The sequence below is a fragment of the Lepidochelys kempii genome, chromosome 20, assembly GCF_965140285.1.
Source record: "Lepidochelys kempii isolate rLepKem1 chromosome 20, rLepKem1.hap1, whole genome shotgun sequence".
Lineage (NCBI taxonomy): Eukaryota > Metazoa > Chordata > Testudines > Cheloniidae > Lepidochelys > Lepidochelys kempii.
This window is the reverse complement of record NC_136399.1, coordinates 380,340-401,198: the sequence shown is the minus strand read 5'-3', so window position 1 is coordinate 401,198 and position 20,859 is coordinate 380,340. Positions and strand designations below refer to the sequence as shown.

Here is a 20,859-nt window from a genome sequence, read left to right as displayed (position 1 = left end):
TTCAGAGGTGAAGGAGCAGGAAGAGGCCAGGACAACAAGGGTGCTAAAGGGAAGGACTGAGATGCATGCCCTATGTATGAGGACCTTGCACAGCGCCTGGCTACCCTACAGCAGGCGCTGGCCAGTGATATGGATCTGCCTGTCTCACAAGCACTCAGCAATCTCCTATAGAACCCCCAGCCCCAGCGGGCTCGCTGAGCAGCTTGGGGGGCACTGCAGGGCAGCGTGCTGCCGCTCCCCCAACATAGGGGTCAGTGGAGATGTCGGGGAGTCTAACTGAGCTGTGGCCCACGCCACGAAGAGAAGGGCAGGTTCAGGCACTTACATGGCGTTTCACATCATCCATGCTCAGGGTGACGCCCTTGTCTGTGTTGTTCCTTTTGTGATTCTTTTGGCACTTGGCGCGGCGACACAGCTTGTACTTTATGACCTGAAAGTGAAAGCAGCTCCTTGGTGGGATGGCCCCCTCATGGTGACCCAAAGCACCCTGCGCGCTGAGGAGCCGGGGGCACATCAGGGGCACCAGTTAAGGGGGGCAGTGCTGAGGTAAGTCACATGATGAGGGGCTAGTGGAAACAGCACAGGCCAGATCCTGCTCCCAGCCATAGCAAGGTAAATCCAGAGTGACTCCCCATTCTGGACTGGCTGCAGGGTAGCTGAGATCAGAAACTCACCCACAACATATGAAGAGGCTCACAGTTCCCATGGGCAGCAGGGATTTGGGTCCCAGGGGATTGGCAGGAGGCGTGCGAGGCTGGCACCATGCTGAGTGGGAAGGGACTGGGAGGGCAGAGGGGGGCTGGCGGGCGAGACCAGGCAGGGAGCAGGCAGTGAAGTGACATGCAGAGGTGAATGTGAGGAAGGAGCTGTGGGGGAAGCAGTGTGACGAGGGTTGACCTTAGGGGAGCATCTTGGTGCATCATGGGGGATGGTTCTCAACCTCCACAGCAGAGTGGGGTTCCTGGTGATCCCTCCTTCACTCACCTCATAGGCATAATCGAACAGCTCCAGCACGGTCAGGATGCTGGCCCCAATGAACAGCCCCATCTGCCCACCAATGTCGCCTGGAGACAAGAGGGATGAGAGCAGTCAGGGCGGGCTGGCTGAGAGTGGGTGGCCCCTCAGCCACTCAGGGGCTCAGTTATATAGTGTAGGACAGAACAGCTGAGGAATGGAGACAAGACAGAGGGAGGGAGGGAGGGAAAGGAGAAGGCAGCAGCTGCATCTGCCATAGCAGCTCATCCACTTGTAGTGACAGGTTTCAGAGTAGCAGCCGTGTTAGTCTGTATCCGCAAAAAGAAAAGGAGTACTTGTGGCACCTTAGTGGCTCAATAAATGCTCAAATAAATTTGTTAGTCTCTAAGGTGCCACAAGTACTCCTTTTCCTTTCACTTGTAGCGAGAGGCTGGATCTCTCCCCCCGGAGTTCACTCTAGTGGTCTCCGATGAGCCTGTGACACGGACACCCCCTGCCCCTCGGCAAACCAAAACCGGAGGCATCTGGGGATCCTTGGTCCTGACTCCAGGCTGCAGTTTGGTGAGCTCTGATCTGCTGGGCTGGTGAACCTACGAGCTCAGTGACCCTCCACATGGGCTAAGGGCATGGGTTCTGCACCCTCTGCTCACTGGAAGTAGGGGAGCAAGTCCTTCCGCTCTGCGATGAATGGACTCACCAGTGGCCAGGGCTCTGCGCTCCAATGTGAGATTCACTAGGAAGACCCAGGGATGAGGCCAAGGAGCCATGGAGCCCGCAGCCATGCCAGGATTTCCCCAAAGCACCAGGGTTCTGGGGTACAGGTTTTGGCTCTGTGTCCCCAATAAACACCCCTCCGTATGGAGCCAGCAAAGCCCCCGGCCCTTGCGGATGGCTACTCGGAGAGGCCAAATACTCACAGCTCCCATTGATTCTCAGCCCCTCTAGGAATTGAGCCCTGACTCTTCTTGGCCTCTCAAGAAGGTGCTGGGACTGGCTGTCAGGCTCTAGGGCTCTGCATAGGTATGCAGAGCTGCTCCACTGACTCATACCAGCAGCTAGACCAAGTGGGATCTGCTCCATCTTTGGAGTACCGAGGCCCAAGAGCTTCTCTAACGCAAGGGAGAGCTGGGGCAGGGAGGTTCTGGAGGAGAAAGCCTCGGAAGAGCCAAGTCAGGAGGGATAAGGTGTGTGTGTGTCTGTATGTGGGGGGTAGTTTTGGACAGTGATCTGCCTCATGGAATGGGGCCCCCACCCACTTCCAGGGGTATTTCCATTCCCCAGTCAGCCCTGAGGCAACGTTGACCTTTCTAAGCTACGCTCATTGGCTCACCTGCCTGCCATATAACCTTATAAACCAATCTCTCATTGGCTCGCCTCTCTGGCCTGAGCTTGGTAAGCTTCTCTCATTGGTTCACCCACCTGCCCTACGAGGGCCTGTCAATTGGGACCTCACACCAGTGCACTTGCACCCAGGGATCCTATATAATTTCTCCACTTCATGAGCCCTACTCCCTCAGCCGGCTAGAGACCAAACCACAATGGCTCTGCACTGAGATGACATCTGCTCATTAAATGGATCCATTACTATTTTCCAGTTGGTTTATTCAAAAAGCCCTTAAACATCTGCACTTGGGTCTGCAGGAAAGAGTCAGCTGCAGAGAAAACAGATCAGGACGGGAACTTTGGGGAAGGACAGGTACAGATAATGCTACTTCCCGCTCACTGAAATCTGGTTCACCTGCCAGACACGGACCACACAGTCCCCCATCTGCCTGGGGTGGGATGGGAGGCAAATCGCTGAGCTGAGCCAGCAGCCATGGTCTAGGTTCAGAGGTGAGGTGTGCGAGGGGGCGAGTTCCGTGCTAAAGGTGGGCACACAGCCATCTGAGCTGGGGGCGATCACGCTCCCCGTCATCCCATACGATGTTCTGGGCAAGGTACATCAGATTTACCCCAGTGCCACTCACAGCAGGCTCTGTCCCCAAGGGGGCAGCAGGAGAAGCAGTAGCCTTGTGTAAGAACAGCTCCCACCAACCCCCCACTGAGCCTCATCCTGGTCCCACAGAAGCCAGTGGGAGTTTTGCCATTCACAGCAGTGGGATCAGGACTCAGCTACTGCACTCAAATGTGCAGCGTCTCTCAGCCTCCCGCAGCACACATCACCATGTGCCTGGCCTTAGAGCCATGGAATTACCATCTGCCCCACCTCTCCCCTGCACTCAGCACCAAAGGCCCTGCTCTCCCAGGGGACTCCACAGCTCATGCCCACTGGGCTGCCGCAGAGCCAGGGTCTCTGACTGCCCTCCCTGCTTCAGCTTACCTCCAGCATCACCGACAGGTGGAAGGGAGAGCCACAGCTCACTGGAGGTGACAGGAGGCATCTGGGGCTTAGTGTAGGGGGAGTCATTGGAGCTGAATGGACCCCTACCACAAGCACTCAGCTAGCGCTGCTCAGCAGTGACCACAAGGCCTGGCTCCCTACCTGCCCCTGAGTATGGAGGGGAAACATGGCTCACCCAGCAAGCCAGCCACCTCGTAGGCCTTCTTCTGCTCAATTGTCTCATAGTTCAGGGCTTCAAAGAAGATATCCAGCACTAGGAAGTTCTCCCTGCAAGAGAGGAAGGGAGTGTCACTGGATGGGGCTGGCTCTGTGTGACAGCCTGGAGTCTCTGAAGCACATCCAGCATGGATGAAACCAGCAGGAAGCCATGAGACCAGGGAAAGGAGGCTAGGCATTAAGAACCGGCACCTGGCGTCCCATAGATCTGGAGGCTGGACAGGTGCCTCGGGGACCAATGGGGAATGAAACTCGTGTGGCACTGGCAATATGTGCAGTGTCCTGGCTCCATCGGCTCTGCCCCCAGGGCTGTGGTGCAAGCCTCCTCCCCAATTACCCAATGTACTGCTCCGACTTGTTGTGTTTCTTGGCCAGGTACTTGGCTGAGGCCTTGCTGGGGATTTTCACCATGGACAACTCCTTGCCAAAGCGGGTGACGTTGCAGGGCATCTCACAGACGCAGTAATCGTTGTCCTTCTCCAGCAGAAAATCTGGGGGGAGGAGGGAGGGGAGCGGAAAGGAGGGGAATGGAGAGAGAGAACAAAATAAAACAATAGCAACTCATACTCTAAAGGGGCCTCTCGACATTCCTCAAACTTCAAAACTGCCCTGGAAAGTGCCCCTCAAGCCACTGAACAGGAGAAGAAAGAGGGGGACAATTTCCGGAAGATTTCTAGGACCCTCTCCTCCCAGTTCCCACTTGTAAGCCATTCCCCTGCCCTAGCTAAGGCTCTCGGGAGGTCAATGGCAACAAAACAAACACAAGGCACTACCAGAGCCAAATCAAAGAAGGAGAAAGAAAATCACCATCTGAAAACGATGCAAATAGAAACAAATGAAGGGGGCAGGGCAATCAGTGCAGGGATCAGAGGGAGGGACAGGGGAAGAGAGAGGTGAGAAATATGGCACCCGCAGTCACGTTACAGAAGAGTCTTTGGAGTCTAAAGGATGAATGTAAAGGGGGGACACGATCTGCTGCAGCCAAGTCACCATCACTGCCAGCCATTGGCAAGGCCCCGTGGCCAAGTCTGATGTGGCAGTAGGGTCCTTGACAGGTGTGCAATAGGAGTGTAAACCACAGTATCAGAGTGTGGGTCTTTCTCCTTTAGTGGGTGGTCCACATATGAGAATAAGGGTCTACTGCAGCTGCCAGCTAATGGAGCTACTCCCTAAGTTCAAGCAGTAAAAGCTTGTGCTTTTAGCAGTGAATGGCCAGCGTTCAACCCTGAAGACAGCTGCTAGTGATGGTCACAGGAGCACAGATACCATCAGGGTGAAGACCATGGAGGTGTCTCAAACATAGCCAGAGTCATCTTCATCCTTTAGGGCTTAAAAACCTGGTTGCACCCTGGAGAGATTGCTCCATCCATGCATAGAGAGCCTGACGGGACCATGACTCTAAGCTCCTGTAGTAACAGGTGTGGTGCTGGACCCCAGAGGCAGAAGAAAACGCACGCCTCGATGGACTGAAGGGCCTGATTCAGAGATGGATAGAGTCCCTTCGTGCCACACCCCTTCCTGATGTCTAGGGGACCTGCATGGGGTTGCTGGCCTCCCCATTAAAAACTGGAATGAGGTATGAGTTACGGTAGGGATGGGGACCTTCCTTCACACACCCCACTGCTGCTGGGTGCTCTCCTTGCCCCTTGATATGTGTGGCACAGCAAGAACCCTGTCCTCCTGGAATGGAGCAGGCCCAAATGCTCCGCTTTGGGCCAGTGGCCAAACCTTCAAAAGGGAGAGGGGGCAAGGCAGTCTCACCTAAGGCTGGGTCCGCGCACTCCTTGTACTGCTCGGGGGTGCAATAGGGGGCATCACCTGCAGGGAGACAGAAGAGCAAAGTTTCAGTTGAACCTCTGTGCTGGGGCTGGATTTAAGGTGAAGAGGTTGATCCAGTGGGTGTGTGTGGGGGAGTGGGTGGATGACACCAGACTATACGGGCCATTGATCTGATCCAGCTGAGGACGGGGAGATACTGGACTACACAGGCCATTGGTCTGATTTGATATGGGGGGGGGCTGTGGAGGGAGGATAGTGAGCTAGATGAGCCATTGGTCTTGTCCAGCATGGGTGTGGAGGAGAGGGATACAGGAACAGCGAGACAAGCAATCTTATCCTGTGTGGCAGCCTGCATAGTTATTTTGCTGCTCCTTGAATCTGTGTGTTGTTTCCTAGCCTGCGCTCATCCCCCGCCCCCGTGGACCAGGAGACCTCCCAGCAATCTCAAAACCCTCCCTGTACCATCAGGATCCTGAGCATACAGACAGTCTTGACTTTAACACCTCACCTCGACTGTGTACAGAATCCCCACCCCAGGTTAAGCAATCAGCCAGAATAATGTAGGGTCTGTGATTCCGTATGTTAATTTCCAAGGATCTGTGGAACACACCTTACTTGCTATGGCCTGTTTGCAAGTGACTAGTCCCATCAGTGCTAAAGCCCTTGGAATAAAGGGCTGTTTCCATGAGAGGGGAAGTGGTTCCCAGCTGTGGGGGAACAAAGTAGAAGGTTCAATCCGCAGCTCCCGGGGAGACTGCTGCCTGGTCTCCCCACCTGCCTGCAGCAGCACATGCCTGCCTCAGGGTTTATGCTGCCTTATTTATTTCCTTCAAGCCAGCCTTGGATCTTAGACAAATACTGGGCCTACCCCAATCTTGGTACTGCAGTAGCTGCCATTCAAATGCTGATCAGCACTGTCTGGTCTGATCTTCAGAGATGGGCTTAGTGAGGGGTCTGTGGGCAGCATGCTCCAGAGCCAGCACCCTCCATGGAGACCTCGAAACCCACTGGGGAGGTACCTTCAGGGGCACTCTGGGGACACAGCATTACCTGCTTGCACACCCCAGAGTAAGTTTAACCCCCAACTCCACTGCCAGAGCCCATGTGTCTGCCCGAGCAAGCCCATCTCCCATGGTATTCTGGCTCCCGCACTGCCTGGATGTTTCTTGATAGGCTGAGAATTGAGAAGAATTTGAGGGATTAAATTGAAATCCATCCTGGAGCCACAGAGCTGTGCTGGAAGTGCCAGAATAGCTGGGATTTAGGGGAGGGGGCTGCAGCAGACTCAGGCCAGAGCTGCATTAACTGTAAAGGCTGTGCTCTGAGAGCGGTGGGTCTCAGCTCATGCACTGTAAGGTGCTGTTCACCTTCAGGTATTGTTTGCCCCAAAGCAGGACATGGAACAAGACAGAGCAGTGTCCTGTTGAGGCAGGAATCCTGGAGCAAGGGGAAAGGGAGGGGGGCACTGGACTAGATGGGTCACTGGTCGGCTCTGGTACAAGAAGCAAGATAATGGACTAGATCTACTAGCAGTGTGTGGGCAGAGGGATACCTGTTGAAATGAACCATTGGGCTGATCCACGGCAACAATGAAGTGGAGGGTTACCGGGCTAAGTGGCCCATTGGTCAGATCTGGGGCAGGGAGGCAGTGTGGGGGATACTAGGCTAGGTGGGTCCATTGGTTTGATCTGGGGTGGCAGGGAGGCACTGGGGGGATACTGGGCTAGATGGGTTTCTGATCTGGGGTGGCAGGGAGATGCTCTGAGCTGCACAGGGAGCGTCCTCCCCGGGGCTGGTTTGGGCCTGTCCCTGTCCCCATTTGGGCTCACCTCGCATGTGCACCATGCGGCAGTTGCAGTTCTCCACCAGGTAGCGGGTCTCACAGTCAATGCGACAGGCCGCGATGCTGTAGGTGTCGTAGAACTCAGAGTCTCTGGTTATGGATTGGCAGTTACCCCAGGGCGGGGGAAGGTAGATCAGCTGGGGCAGAGCAGGGAAGAATGAGAACAGGAGCCCCACCCCTTCTCTCCCCAGGGAATGCTCCCAGAAGGCTCTTGTTGAGCACCAAGGTGGACCAGGCACTGATCAGGCCACCATAGGAGCAAGCTGAGAATCTCAGAGTATCAATTAACTAGGCCCACAAGCCCCTGTGTCAGGCTCACTTTCCCCATTCTATTGATTTTAAAATGTCTAATTTTAGTAGCTGCTGTTTAACATCCTCCTGAGATATCAGTGGAATGGAAAGAATGTTATCATCTGATATGATTATTTCATGTTTTTTCCCCAAATACAGAACAGAAACATTAATTGAACGCTTCTGTCTTTTCTGCATTATTATTGATAATTCTACCATTTTCCATCTAATAATGGACCAATACCATTGTTAGGATTCTTTTTGTTCCTAATATATTTAAAAAAGTCCTTATTTTCCTTAACTCTGCTGGCCACCGTTTTCTCCTTGTGTCCCTTTGCTTTCCTTATCAATTTTTTACAATTTCTAGCATCTGATTTATATTAATATCAACTGCCCCTTTGTTATATATTATTTTTAATTTTTTCATAGCTGGCTTTGCTTCCCCTCTAAACCAGGTCTTTTTTTAACAATACAGCCTTCTTCCTTGAGTGTGGGATGGTGGCTTTTGGGACATCTAGTGGAAGTGCTGTTAAACAATTCCCAATTATCCTTCATGCTTTTCTGATTAAGTTCTTCCTCCTACCTGATTTGGCTCATGATTGTTTGTTATAATTGTCAAGAAGTGCAGTGACATAAGAACGGCCATACTGGGTCAGACCTATGGTCCATCTGGCCCAGAATCGTGTCTTCTGACAGTGGCCAATGCCAGAAGCTTTAGAGGGAACAGGGCATTAATCCGGTGATCCATCCTCTGTCATTCAGTCCCAGCATCTGGCAGTCAGAGGCTTAGGGACACAAAGCATGGGGTTGCGTCCCTGACCATCCTGGATAATTGTCATTGATGGACCTATCCTCCAGGAACTTATCTAATTCTTTTTTGAACCCAGTTATAGTTTTGATCTTCACAACATCCCATGGCAGCGAGTTCCACAGGCTGACTGTGTGTTGCGTGAAGAAATACTTCCTTTTGTTTGTTATAAACCTGCTGCCTATTAATTTCATTGGGTGACCCCTGGTTCACGTGTTATGTGAAAGCGTAAATAACATTTCCTTATTCACTTTCTCCACACCATTCAGGATTTTATAGACCTCTATCAGATCCCCACCTTAACCCTTCAGGCTCCTGGAATGCTGCACCCATCCCTTCCCCCCCGCTTAGTATTTCTTCTCTGTCTGTGTCAGGCAGAGGCAGCTCAGGGGCTGCCAGCACAGAGTGCCCAGCCCAGTGCTCTCCCTGCCCCTCACCCGCTGCTCCTGGCAGGACACAAAGGTCTGGAATCCAGGTGCCACCCCAAAGCCCAGCTGGTCAATTAAGGGAGGTTCATCCTGGCTGTGAATCTGCACTTTGATCCCAGCTTCAAACGAGAGCTCATCTGCAACAAAGAGAAAAGTGGGAGCTGAGTATCTGAGAGGGTTGGAGAACCCAGGCATCCTGGGTGAGAACTCTCTGGAGCCCATTTCATATCCGCAGGATACACCTATTCTGCTCTCCTCCAGGGCATATGTTAACCTAGCTTCAGAGGGGTTGTCCTGTCTTTAATGGAGCTTGGTGTGGAATTAACCCTGTCCCTGCCAGTGTGAAGAGCCCTTTCAGGCCTGGACAAGTACAGAGCCATGGGACAGTCTCAGAGGGCACCAGAAGTTCCAAGGATGAGAGGCCAACTCCACACAGCTGGCACCTTGTTGCCATCTACATCTGTGCAATGCAGGCATGTGACACACGCAGTGGTGTGAGTGAGGGAGAGATCTCATTTGGTCACATCTCACAGTCGCTTTGCACGGGTGAGATTGGCGCCACCAGGCCCAGGTCAGGGTGAGCCAGGCCCAGAGCCAGGCCCTCTCTTATACCCCTGCACATGTGAACAAAGTCAGGATTCCCCTTTTAATTCTGGATATACCCTGAGCTAGCTCCACTAGCTTCAGTGGGGTTATTCCTGATTTACACCAGTGTGAGAGTAGAACTGGGCCATTCTTGGTGCCTTTCACACAGGGACCTCAAACTGCCTTGGAAACATTAATGAACAGGTTTCAGAGTAGCAGCCATGTTAGTCTGTATCTGCAAAAACAAAAGGAGGACTTGTGGCACCTTAGAGACTAACAAATTTATTTGAGCATGAGCTTTCACGAGCTACAGCTCACTTCATCAGATGCATCCCATTTAATAGATGGGGAAACATCGCAGAGAGGGGGAGTGACTCAGTCAAGATGATAGAGGTGAGAACAGAACCCAGGCGTCCTGACTCCCAGTCTCCTGCTATAGGCTCTAGAAACTCTGCCTCAGAGCTGGGAACACAACCCAGGAGTTCTGACATGGGTCTAACACAGATGGCAGAGGTGGGTTTCTGTCCGGGCAAGTCCCTCCTGCCCAGCTGCCTGTGTAACTGTTCTGGAAGAAAGAAAAGGAGTATTTGTGGCACCTTAAAGACTAACAAATTTATTTGTTCTGGAAGGATGCTGAGAAGGTGTGAAGGGGTGAATGGTCTGGGGCTGTTCTCAGACATACTCTCTCCTCCACCCAGCTTTGCAGTGTGTGTGTTTGTGTGTGTGTCTATCACCTACATGACAATCTCTCCAGTGTCTGTCCTGAGGAAGAATTCTGTGCCCCTTCCCTCTCCACTGTATAACCCCTCCCATAGTCCACAGCCCCATCCCTGCTCTACAGGCTCCTCCCTTCCCCCCCTGCTCACTGTACCATACAGTGCAATGTTGTTTCAGGTTCAGTGGGGGTAGGGACTGGGGCTCCTCGGGTTTATTGCATGTGCCACCCTCCCACCCACATGCCTTCCTTCTTTCTGTCTGCTTTCCCTCCCTCCCAGCCCCTCAGTTCCCACTCTCTTCTTCCCCACCACCCTCCCGCTCCATGGTTCTGGGAGAGCAGCAGGGAAGTGGGTGGAACTATTTATAGACAAGTGCTACTTAATTTAAACTGGCAGGCAGTTGCCATAGCTAATAATTGAGGTAGGAAAAAAGGAGGAGAAAAATAGATTGACAGCAAGAAAAATGGGAGGACCTGAGAAGATGGGAGCCTCGGGGTAGGGTCATGGGGGTTGAGGCTACTGGAGACAGGGCATGGCAAGGGCCCAGCTTCAGGGAGACAACGCATGGGCCTTTATGGGGCTATGGCTGCCTCCTGGGAACCGGCTGCAAGCAAGTGACTGCGCATGTCCCTTCTCCAGGCCTGTCTGACCCTCTTCCCCAGACGTTATTATTGTTGGTGGTGCTCAGAGGCTTCGGATGGACACTGCTGTGTCAAGCTGGGCGCCCCAAACCAGGCCAGGCCCCCCATGCACTGTGAACAACAAGCCATGAACAGCTGCCATGGAAATACAGCTTGTGCAGGAGACAGAGACGGGGAGGCGTGAGCAGAGTGAGGTCTGGCCGAGAGGCAGGAGGTTGAATGGGCAGGTATCAAGGGAGTGGAGATGGCCCACCATCGGACTGGGGCAAAGTGCTCTGGGTGTAGAAGCAGAGGTGCCCATCTCCGCATGGGGAAGGGAGGGATTTGCAGACACAGCTGCTCCAGCTAGTGCAGCTGCTGCTGGAGGACAAGGATACAGGTCCTGTTACCTGAATCCCCCCAGACAGGCAGGTACTCGTCTTGCTGAATGTCCAGCATGATCTCCAGACCATTGCCGGTTCCGCCCTTCATGGTGATGCGCCGGGGCTTCCCATCCTGTCCGGAGTTGAATGTGTAGCACTTGCCGTAGCGTGTGAAGACCTGAGGGGGACAGAGATGGGAGGGCACAGTTAGACACAGAGCTGGCGGGCTGATGCTAGACCCTACCACCAGGCTGGGTACTAAGTCAGCTCTGCGGGGACCAAACACATTGACTTGTGCCCAGCCAGTCAGTGCATCAGGGAGTGACAAAGACAGGGTGTCACTGATTGGAGCTCAACACCCCCACCTCCGGCATGTTCACTTCCCATTGTAAGGTTACCAACTGGGGACACCCCCCATCATGCATCCTCACCTCCCATCACAAGGTCACCAACTGGGGACACTGCCCCACCCCCATGCATACTCAGAGCTCAAGTATGAAACTGCAGAAAAACCTGAGAGTCTCTGGATTAAGTTTAGAAGCGTGAGCAACAAGGGTGATGTTGTGGTGGGAGTCTGCTATAGACCACCGGACCAGGGGGATGAGGTGGACGAGGCTTTCTTCCGGCAACTCGCAGAAGCTACTAGATCACACGCCCTGGTTCTCATGGGCGACTTCAATCACCCGGATATCTGCTGGGAGAGCAATACAGTGGTGCACAGACAATCCAGGAAGTTTTTGGAAAGTGTAGGGGACAATTTCCTGGTGCAAGTTCTGGAGGAACCAACTAGGGGCGGAGCTCTTCTTGAGCTGCTGCTCACAAACCGGGAAGAATTAGTAGGGGAAGCAAAAGTGGATGGGAACCGGGGAGGCAGTGACCATGAGATGGTCGAGTTCAGGATCCTGACACAATGAAGAAAGGAAAGCAGCAGAATACGGACCCTGGACTTCAGAAAAGCAGACTTTGACTCCCTCAGGGAACTGATGGGCAAGATCCCCTAGGAGAATAACATGAGGGGGAAAGGAGTCAAGGAGAGCTGGCTGTATTTTAAAGAATTCTTATTGAGGTTACAGGGACAAACCATCCCGATGTGTAGAAAGAATAGTAAATATGGCAGGCGACCAGCTTGGCTTAACAGTGAAATCCTTGCTGACCTTGAACACAAAAAAGAGGCTTACAAGAAGTGGAAGATTGGACAAATGACCAGGGATGAGTATATAAATATTGCTCGGGCATGTAGGAATGAAATCAGGAAGGCTAAATCACACCTGGAGTTGCAGCTAGCGAGGGATGTTAAGAGTAACAAGAAGGGTTTCTTCAGGTATGGTGGCAATAAGAAGAAAGCCAAAGAAAGTGTGGGCTCCTTACTGAATGAGGGAGGTAACCTAGTGACAGAGGATGTGGAAAAAGCTAATGTACTTAATGCTTTTTTTGCCTCTGTCTTCACAAACAAGGTAAGCTCCCAGACTACTGCACTGGGCAGCACAGCATGGGGAGGAGGTGGCCAGCCCTCTGTGGAGAAAGAAGTGGTTTGGGACTATTTAGAAAAACTGGACATGCACAAGTCCATGGGGCCGGATGCGTTGCATCCGAGAGTGCTAAAGGATGTGATTGCAGAGCCATTGGCTATTATCTTTGAAAACTCATGGCGATCAGAGGAAGTCCCGGATGACTGGAAAAAGGCTAATGTAGTGCCAATCTTTAAAAAAGAGAAGAAGGAGGATCCTGGGAACTACAGGCCGGTCAGCCTCACCTCAGTCCCTGGAAAAATCATGGAGCATGTCCTCAAGGAATCAATTCTGAAGCACCTAGACGAGAGGAAAGTGATCAGGAACAGTCAGCATGGATTTACCAAGGGACAGTCATGCCTGACTAATCTAATTGCCTTCTATGATGAGATAACTGGTTCTGTGGATGAAGGGAAAGCAGTGGACGTGTTATTCCTCGACTTTAGCAAAGCTTTTGACATGGTCTCCCACAGTATTCTTGTCAGCAAGTTAAAGAAGTATGGGCTGGATGGATGCACTACAAGGTGGGTAGAAAGTTGGCTAGATTGTCAGGCTCAACGGGTAGTGATCAATGGCTCCATGTCTAGTTGGCAGCCGGTATCTAGCGGAGTGCCCCAAGGGTCGGTCCTGGGGCCGGTTCTGTTCAATATCTTCATTAATGATCTGGAGGATGGTGTGGATTGCACTCTCAGCAAGTTTGCAGATGACACTAAACTGGGAGGAGTGGTAGATATGCTGGAGGGAAGGGATAGGATACAGAGGGACCTAGAGAAATTGGAGGATTGGGCCAAAAGAAATCTGATGAGATTCAACAAGGACAAGTGCAGAGTCCTGCACTTAGAACGGAAGAATCCAATGCACCGCTATAGACTAGGGACCGAATGGCTAGGCAGCAGTTCTGCAGAGAAGGACCTAGGGGTGACAGTGGACGAGAAGCTGGATATGAGTCAACAGTGTGCCCTTGTTGCCAAGAAGGCCAATGGCATTTTGGGGTGTGTAAGTAGGGGCATTGCCAGCAGATCAAGGGACGTGATCGTTCCCCTCTATTCGACACTGGTGAGGCCTTATCTGGAGTACTGTGTCCAGTTTTGGGCCCCACACTACAAGAAGGATGTGGAGAAATTGAAGAGAGTCCAGCGAAAGGCAACAAAAATGATTAGGGGTCTGGAACACATGACTTATGAGGAGAGGCTTAGGGAACTGGGATTGTTTAGTCTACGGAAGAGAAGAATGAGGGGGGGATTTGATAGCTGCTTTTAACTACCTGAAAGGTGGATCCAAAGAGGATGGATCTAGACTATTCTCAGTGATAGCAGATGACAGTACAAGGAGTAACGGTCTCAAGTTGCAGTGGGTGAGATTTAGGTTGGATATTAGGAAAAAGTTTTTCACTAGGAGGGTGGTGAAACACTGGAATGCGTTACCTAAGGAGGTGGTGGAATCCCCTTCCTTAGAAGTTTTTAAGGTCAGGCTTGACAAAGCCCTGGCTGGGGTGATTTAGTTGGGATTGGTCCTGCTCTGGGCAGGGGGGTTGGACTAGATGGCCTCCAGAGGTCCCTTCCAACTCTGTTGTTCTATGATTCTATGATTTATCCCTCATTGCAGGGTCACCAGTTGGGGATATTCCCCCCCATCACAGAGTCACCACCCTACCCCTCACATACCCCCCCACTGCAGGGTCACCAATCAGGTATGCCTCCTGGATACTCATCCTATATCATGGGGTCACTGATTAGGGACTCCCCCACCCCCACTGCAGGGGCACCATTCAGACTGTTGTAATAACTGGGGCCTGATAATCCTACCCCAATTGTGAGCTCAACTGTGGGAAAGTTATAAACTTGTCCCATCGCTGCTATCCAACATTAATGGGAAAAGGTGCAAAAGGAGACAACAAACTGGACTAGTGCAAACCAAAAGGTCAACTGAGATTGCCCCAGGATTGTGTTAAAAACACATGTGCTAAACAAGAGATGTGTGGGACTGGAAATCAATGGACAAAAATTGGTGTGTCAGAAATTAGGCTTAACTGGTGAACACAGTAATGAGGGGATGGGCTATTCCACTCATTATTCCCTTTTGGGGGTCCTTAAAAAACCTTTGTGGGGAATATCAAGCTGGCTGTCTGGCTGCAAGATGGGTGGACTGCAAGAGGGACCTTTACCATTATGGCTACCATCTTCACCATCTCCTAGGACCTCAGCATTGACCGTGACACTCTTTGGCCTTTGCCATCCTGACCCGATGATGTCCTGACCAGAGAGGGGGACCCAGATGGCAGCGGCACCTCCACCACCACCTGGGCTGGCACCCTTCCCCCATGTCTGCTTGTTTTGTCAAAGCAGGGAAAGTCCATAACTCAGAACTGGACAGCAGACCTAGCCCTTTCTTTCCCACCAAGGATTGTCCGACAAAATAAAGAGATTCTAACCCATCTCTCTCTCTGAGAAAGGGACTGGATAGGTTCTGATTATGTTTGTTCTGCATAACCACTCAGTTGTGATTCCAAAATACTTGTATCTTGTTCTGATACCTTTTCTCTTGTGAACCCTGATAAATAAATTTCCAAATTTTGGCATGAATTTTCCAGTGTGTTTGGCCATGGGACTAAGCAGGTCGAGGTCTCTACACTCAAAATCCTGGAAGCAGTGACACGGGGTGGTCTCCAGGCTAATCTGTCTTGCTCGGCCCCTGAGCCCTATTAACTTCAGTGAGAATTCAGTGCCTCTCAGTATCAGGCCTTTGTGGGTCAGCTTTTGTCCCAGTCACTTCAGCATCACAGACAACTCCCACCCCAAACAGCATCTGGGCTCACATCACTGTCCAGGGCATTCCCTGGGGACCCTGCCCCCATGCGGGGCTCCTGTGCCCCTCTGCTCCCTCCTCAGTATGCATTTGGCATAACCCCTATTTATCTCCCCAGGGCTCCTCTCCTCCTCCCACCACGACTGCATTCATCTCTTCCTCAGCAACTGGGCACTCCCCATCTCCCTTCATGTCACGTCCAAGGTGGGACTCTTTCACTCCTGGGACTCAGGGCTTTCCTCCTCCACCAGCCCTGTCCCCAGGAAGCAAGGAAGCAGAGACAAAGCCAGTACCATTCTTCAGCTAATGTCACCAGGAGCTTCCAGAAAGGGCAGCAGAGGTCCCATCAAAACAGAGATGGGGAGCAAGAGGAGTGGCAATGTGTTGAGATCAATTCAAAGCTAAGGGGCTTCCAAGGAAGGGAGTTAATCAGGCATGGACAAGACCTGTGAGACCCCACAGTGGTGCAGGACAGGCGCTGCTAGGGCTTTCTCCAGCCTTCATTTCCAACGTGCCAAGTGATGGGGCTCCTCCATGGGAGACTGTAGCTGTGACCAGGGTGTCCCCTAGGGGCCAGCTATGATCACTCAATTAGGGCAAACTGCAAAGAATAGGGGCAGACAATTCCCATAAAGCTGGTCGATATTCCAATACTTAGATTTACCAAGAAAGCGTCTTTATTACCTTATTGGTTACTCAAAAGTCCAAACAACACAGTTCCCTTAAAGTGATCCAGACTCAGGCCTCCATCCAGGTACCTAAGTCAAATATGATGAAGATTCCTGGAAATCTTATTTCATCATATAAAAGAAAAGGTTCTACCAATCCCAAAGGATTGGACACATTACTTCCCAGGTTATTGAATAGTCCAGATCTTACCCAAATACATGCTACAGTCAATTCTTATTAACTAAACTAAAATTTATTAAAAAACAACAGAGAGAGGGAGTATCGTTAAAAGATCAGTATACACACAGATATGCGTTCAGTTCTTAAGATTCAGATTCATAGCAGAGATGGTGAGCTTTGTAGTTGCAAAGAGTTATTTCAGAAATAGTTCATAGGTTATAGTCCAATATCATTGCAGGGTGTTCCAGTTTAGGACTGGGATCTCAGTCCTTATGGCCTAAGCTTCCCCTGAATGACGCCTCAAGCAGATCTGAAATGACAGAATCAGGACCCAAGGATCTTTTATACAATTTCATGTCCTCTTTGACAAGTTGGGAGTTTCTCCAGGAATAAAAAGTAATTAGGATGACTTTGAAGGAGGTCCATCACCGGTACTTAGCTATAGAATTAACATAAGACAATTTGCTTGTTCTTCCACCATTCACAGATTATTTGCTATACATTTCAAAGAGAGATGAATACAGAGATATCTCATGTTTACAATTCATTTAAGTGCTAGGATGTTCTTTGATCTCTGAATTATCAGAATACAGCATAGACAGGGACTGCTGATTACACTGTCCACCCTACTCATACCTATGTAAATACAAACAAACACAAACATTATCCCTCCACATGTCCTTTGAGGGTTTTTATTTTGCAGGATGTTTAACTCTTTCTAGCCATGTGTCACAGGAGCCCTCCCTGATATTGCCCTCCCCCACTAGCCCAACAACCCCTCTCTGCCAATCTCTATCTTGCTATGCAGCCCATGTCCATTTGCCCTCCCCCCAACCCCATAGGGAAGGTCCTCCATGTCTCAGGATGGGATGCGGGGCGGGGGCTCAGCTCTGCCAGTCATAGAATTCAAGGATGGGAAAAGCCCCAGGGATCCAGCCGCATTAGATTCTAAGGAAAAATCCACTGAAACCTGCTCAAACCCAGGCACTGCAGGCAGGACCCCTGTCCAGAGGTGACATGCCCCAGCCAGCTCTCAGTTACATTTGGCTTGTTAATGTTTCCTTTGCAGACACTTGACTAATGGCCCCATTAGAGGCGTAGGCAGGTAATGGATATAAGGAGGAACAGAGGGAATGAGACTGAGGCTGTCTCTCCAGTGGCTTTTATGGAAGGAATGAAAAGTGGTTTGCAAACATTTAGGAGCCTCACCACCCTCCCTTCCTTCACAGAGCAGGGCATACCTCTCCCCATGGCTCAGAGGGGAAACAGGCCCAGGGAAGGCAGGGGACATGAATGCATCCGATGAAGTGAGCTGTAGCTCACGAAAGCTTATGCTCAAATAGATTTGTTAGTCTCTAAGGTGCCACAAGTACTCCTTTTCTTTTTACAGAAAAGGAAGCAGAGCAGGGAATAGAATCATGGCTCCTAACCCATAGCCCCATCCAGAACTGGACCCCAGACCCTATGCTCTACCCATTAGACTCCAAACCCCTCCAAGCGGAGGGGATAGAACCAGGGGTCTGGGCTCCCAGTACCTCATGCTCTAACCACTGTTCCCCACTCCCTGCCATCAATGCTGGACTGCTACACCAGCCTGCCCTTTCAGTGCTGGATCCCATGCTGCATGAGTTGTTCTGAAGCTGTGAGGCTTTCCTTTGTTCTTCGCTCATATTCCTGAACTTCCAGGTGTTCATGGGCAACGAGAGCAGTTAGCAGATGCAGTTAGACGACTAGGTAAGCAGCAGGGCCAGTGAGGCCAGGAAAGCCAGCCCCCAGCGCAGGCATGACAAGATGTTCCACAGCCCATGATGGAACTTGGTCTGGTCCAAGAAGACATGGGAAAGTCCTGCAGGGAGCCTCAGTCCCTGACAGCTGGATGCATGCTATGTCCACCCCAGCCTGGTTCCCATACCCCCTGGGAGCCCCTCAGGGAAAGGAGGGAATGTGAAAGAGGCAGGAAGGCAGAGAGGAACAAGAGGCAATCTTTTGGGTTGGGAAAGTCCAAACCTGAAGCACAATCTCCCCTTGTTTCCTCTCTTATGCCTGGCTTTGCCTTTCCAGCATCCTTTTTTCTCTGTTCCTTCCGCACTTGCACTCTGCAGATGGCTCACTGCTTTCCTCCCAGGCAAAGTGCAGAAGGAGCCCCTGGAGCATGGGGTCTGGAGGCAGCTGTGTCTCCAGGTAACCCTGCTGTCATGCCACATCTGCTACTCCAGAGCAAGCCCCTGTCTCCCTTTCTCTGGGAGAGGCAGATACTTGGGATCCTGCCTGCAGCCTCCTTGGGCAGGAGCTTCCACCGTGCTGGCTCCCAGGTTCGGGGTGCCACAAGCAGCAGAGATGAATCATAGCAAGTGACTGCACCTCTCCTAGGTTCCCTACATCCACCTGGGAAGGCAGAGAGGGAAGGAGGGACTGGCGCGGTTTCTTGCCTCTGACCTGGGTGAGTGTGTGCGCGGGGGAGGAAAGATGATGTATCAGAGAGAGAGAGAGAAGCACACATGCACACAGACTCTGTATGATAGTGATACAGAGATAGACGGGGGAGGAGGGGGTGGAGACAAGACCGAACAAAACCCTGCCCTGAGCAGAGCAGACTTGCTGCTTACTTACTCCAGGGCTGCATCTGTGCCCTAAACAAAGCCAAGCAGCGACAGGGATCAGTGCACAGTAAGTGCAAGAGGCCCGGAGACAGGGATCCCTGCCCTCTGCCCCTCATCAATCTCCAGGAGATGCCCAACTTTCCCGTAGCTTGAGTGCCCCTCACCTCCAGCCTCCCGGTGCCATGGTTGTCAGCGCTATGCCCCAGCATCAGGCCTATCCTGTTCATGAAGTGAGGTTTCAGCTGGCTCGCAGAGGCTCATAGGGAAGGGGGTTTGATGCACGGATGTCACAGACGGGGGTCCAGCTCGTAGTAGTCCAGACAATGAAGGACAAAGGCTGCACTCGCCACGGTGACAATGCCCTTGGGAAGATAGAAATGGCTTAGTCAATCGCTGCCTTGCCAGAGCTCTGCTGAACCATCTCTGCTCTCAGATTTCTTCCCAGCCTCTGTGAACAGCCCCAAGAGCTCTTCATATCTCCTGGCTTGGTGGTGGTGGGGCTGGCTTTTGGGACAGTGCTACCACCTGGTGATCACAGAGGGTACATGCAGTTTCTGCAGTCCAAAGATCCAGAGAGATGCTGAGGGCCCAACTGGTAGGTGAAGGACGGTTCTGTGCATACAACAGAACCAACCCTATTCCCTGTGAAGCTCCATTTGACCAGGACTTGTTTCCACAGTCTGGGAGTTGTATGCAGGATTTCTACAGATGCAGTGGCCAGGCAAGGCTCTCTGGGAGCCCAGCATGCAGCCAGAAACTCCAGGGAGGAAGGAGGGATCCTGTCTGCAGCCTCCTTGGGCAGCAAATTCCTGCTTGCTGGCTCCAGGGTGCCTCATGAAGGAGGGATCATCATAGGAAGCTTAGCCTTCAGTCTCAGATGTGAGTCCCGCAAATGCAAAGTAACACACACTGGCGGGGAGATTTGAACTCCTCAGGAAACCCAGGGCTCTAAAAAGGATCTGGGTATTGCTGAGGGCAACTCTGCTGAGACCTCTGCTCAGCGCATAGTTGGAGCCAGGAAAGCTCTAATCCCTGATTCCAAATCCCCACTTCAATCCAGCACCCCTGCTCTAATCCCTGCTCCTCCAACACCCTCACCTCAATCCAGGCCCCTGCTCTAATCCCTGCTCCTCCAACACCCTCACCTCAATCCAGGCCCCTGCTCTAACCCCTGCTCCTCCAACACCCTCACCTCAATCCAGGCCCCTGCTCTAATCCCTGCTCCTCCAACACCCTCACCTCAATCCAGGCCCCTGCTCTAATCCCTGCTCCTCCAACACCCTCACCTCAATCCAGGCCCCTGCTCTAATCCCTGCTCCTCCAACACCCTCATCTCAATCCAGGCCTCTGCTCTAACCCCTGCTCCCAGATGCCAGACTCTCCAGCACCCCCAGCACATGCCATATCCCCAACTGGCACTCGCAGCCAAACTCCCCCTGCATTCCCTGGGATAACACCAGTCCCAAGTCCCTGCTTTCCTGGTACCCAGCTCCAAAAGGGGCCACAAGGCCCATGCTTCATAGGGTCACGCTAACACAGATGGAACACACAGGATGTTCTAGCACCATCCGGTGAATTCCCACCATAACTTGCATCAAGCCACAGATGCCCCCTAACATGTGTCAGTGTGGAGTGCCCCCTCTCCCTCCAGCTTCCAGGCTTCGTAACTCTCAGGTTCGCCCACCAAGGATTGCTGGGCAAAGCTGTCCTCAAAACTACCCCTCCCTTGTCCTCTTTGTCTCTGCCTGAACTCCTAGTGAGCGTATCACTGTCTGCCTCTCCCGGCCACGTCCGACCTTGCCCAGGAGGCTGAGCTATCGACCAGCCATCTCAAATATCTGCTTGGCCCATGGAAGGGGAGCATTCGGGCACATGCAGCATGGCTAAATGGGAAGCAGTTTGTGAGAGGTGAACAGGGAGGCAAAGGCATTTAGAAAACTATTCCAGATGGCAAGGAGCAGGTTCATAGCCAGGACAGAGACATGTAGGGCCCTGGGAACAAAAAAGAAACCTCCACGCATGAGTAAATCCAAACCAAAGTCAAGCAGCTTGCCTCAGTGGCAATGGCTCTCGGTGCTGAGACCCCATGTCTCTGCTCACTGTCCCCACAAC

The 20,859-nt window shown here is 52.0% G+C and overlaps 1 protein-coding gene across 4 annotated transcripts in view; it reads right to left on the bottom strand.

The window, feature by feature from the left end:
- The window catches only part of ASIC1 (acid sensing ion channel subunit 1), a 121,829-nt gene that overhangs the window by 4,163 nt on the left and 96,807 nt on the right, over window positions 1-20,859 (bottom strand). For all 4 annotated transcript variants that reach the window (XM_073318723.2, XM_073318724.2, XM_073318721.2 and 1 more), the window contains 8 exons: window positions 11,013-11,163; window positions 8,691-8,818; window positions 7,141-7,291; window positions 5,294-5,350; window positions 3,870-4,023; window positions 3,492-3,583; window positions 985-1,064; window positions 326-430 (listed from right to left, as the gene is read on the bottom strand). In XM_073318723.2, coding sequence (XP_073174824.1) covers window positions 326-430; window positions 985-1,064; window positions 3,492-3,583; window positions 3,870-4,023; window positions 5,294-5,350; window positions 7,141-7,291; window positions 8,691-8,818; window positions 11,013-11,163 — 918 coding nt within the window. The remainder of the gene's footprint in view (window positions 1-325; window positions 431-984; window positions 1,065-3,491; window positions 3,584-3,869; window positions 4,024-5,293; window positions 5,351-7,140; window positions 7,292-8,690; window positions 8,819-11,012; window positions 11,164-20,859) is intronic.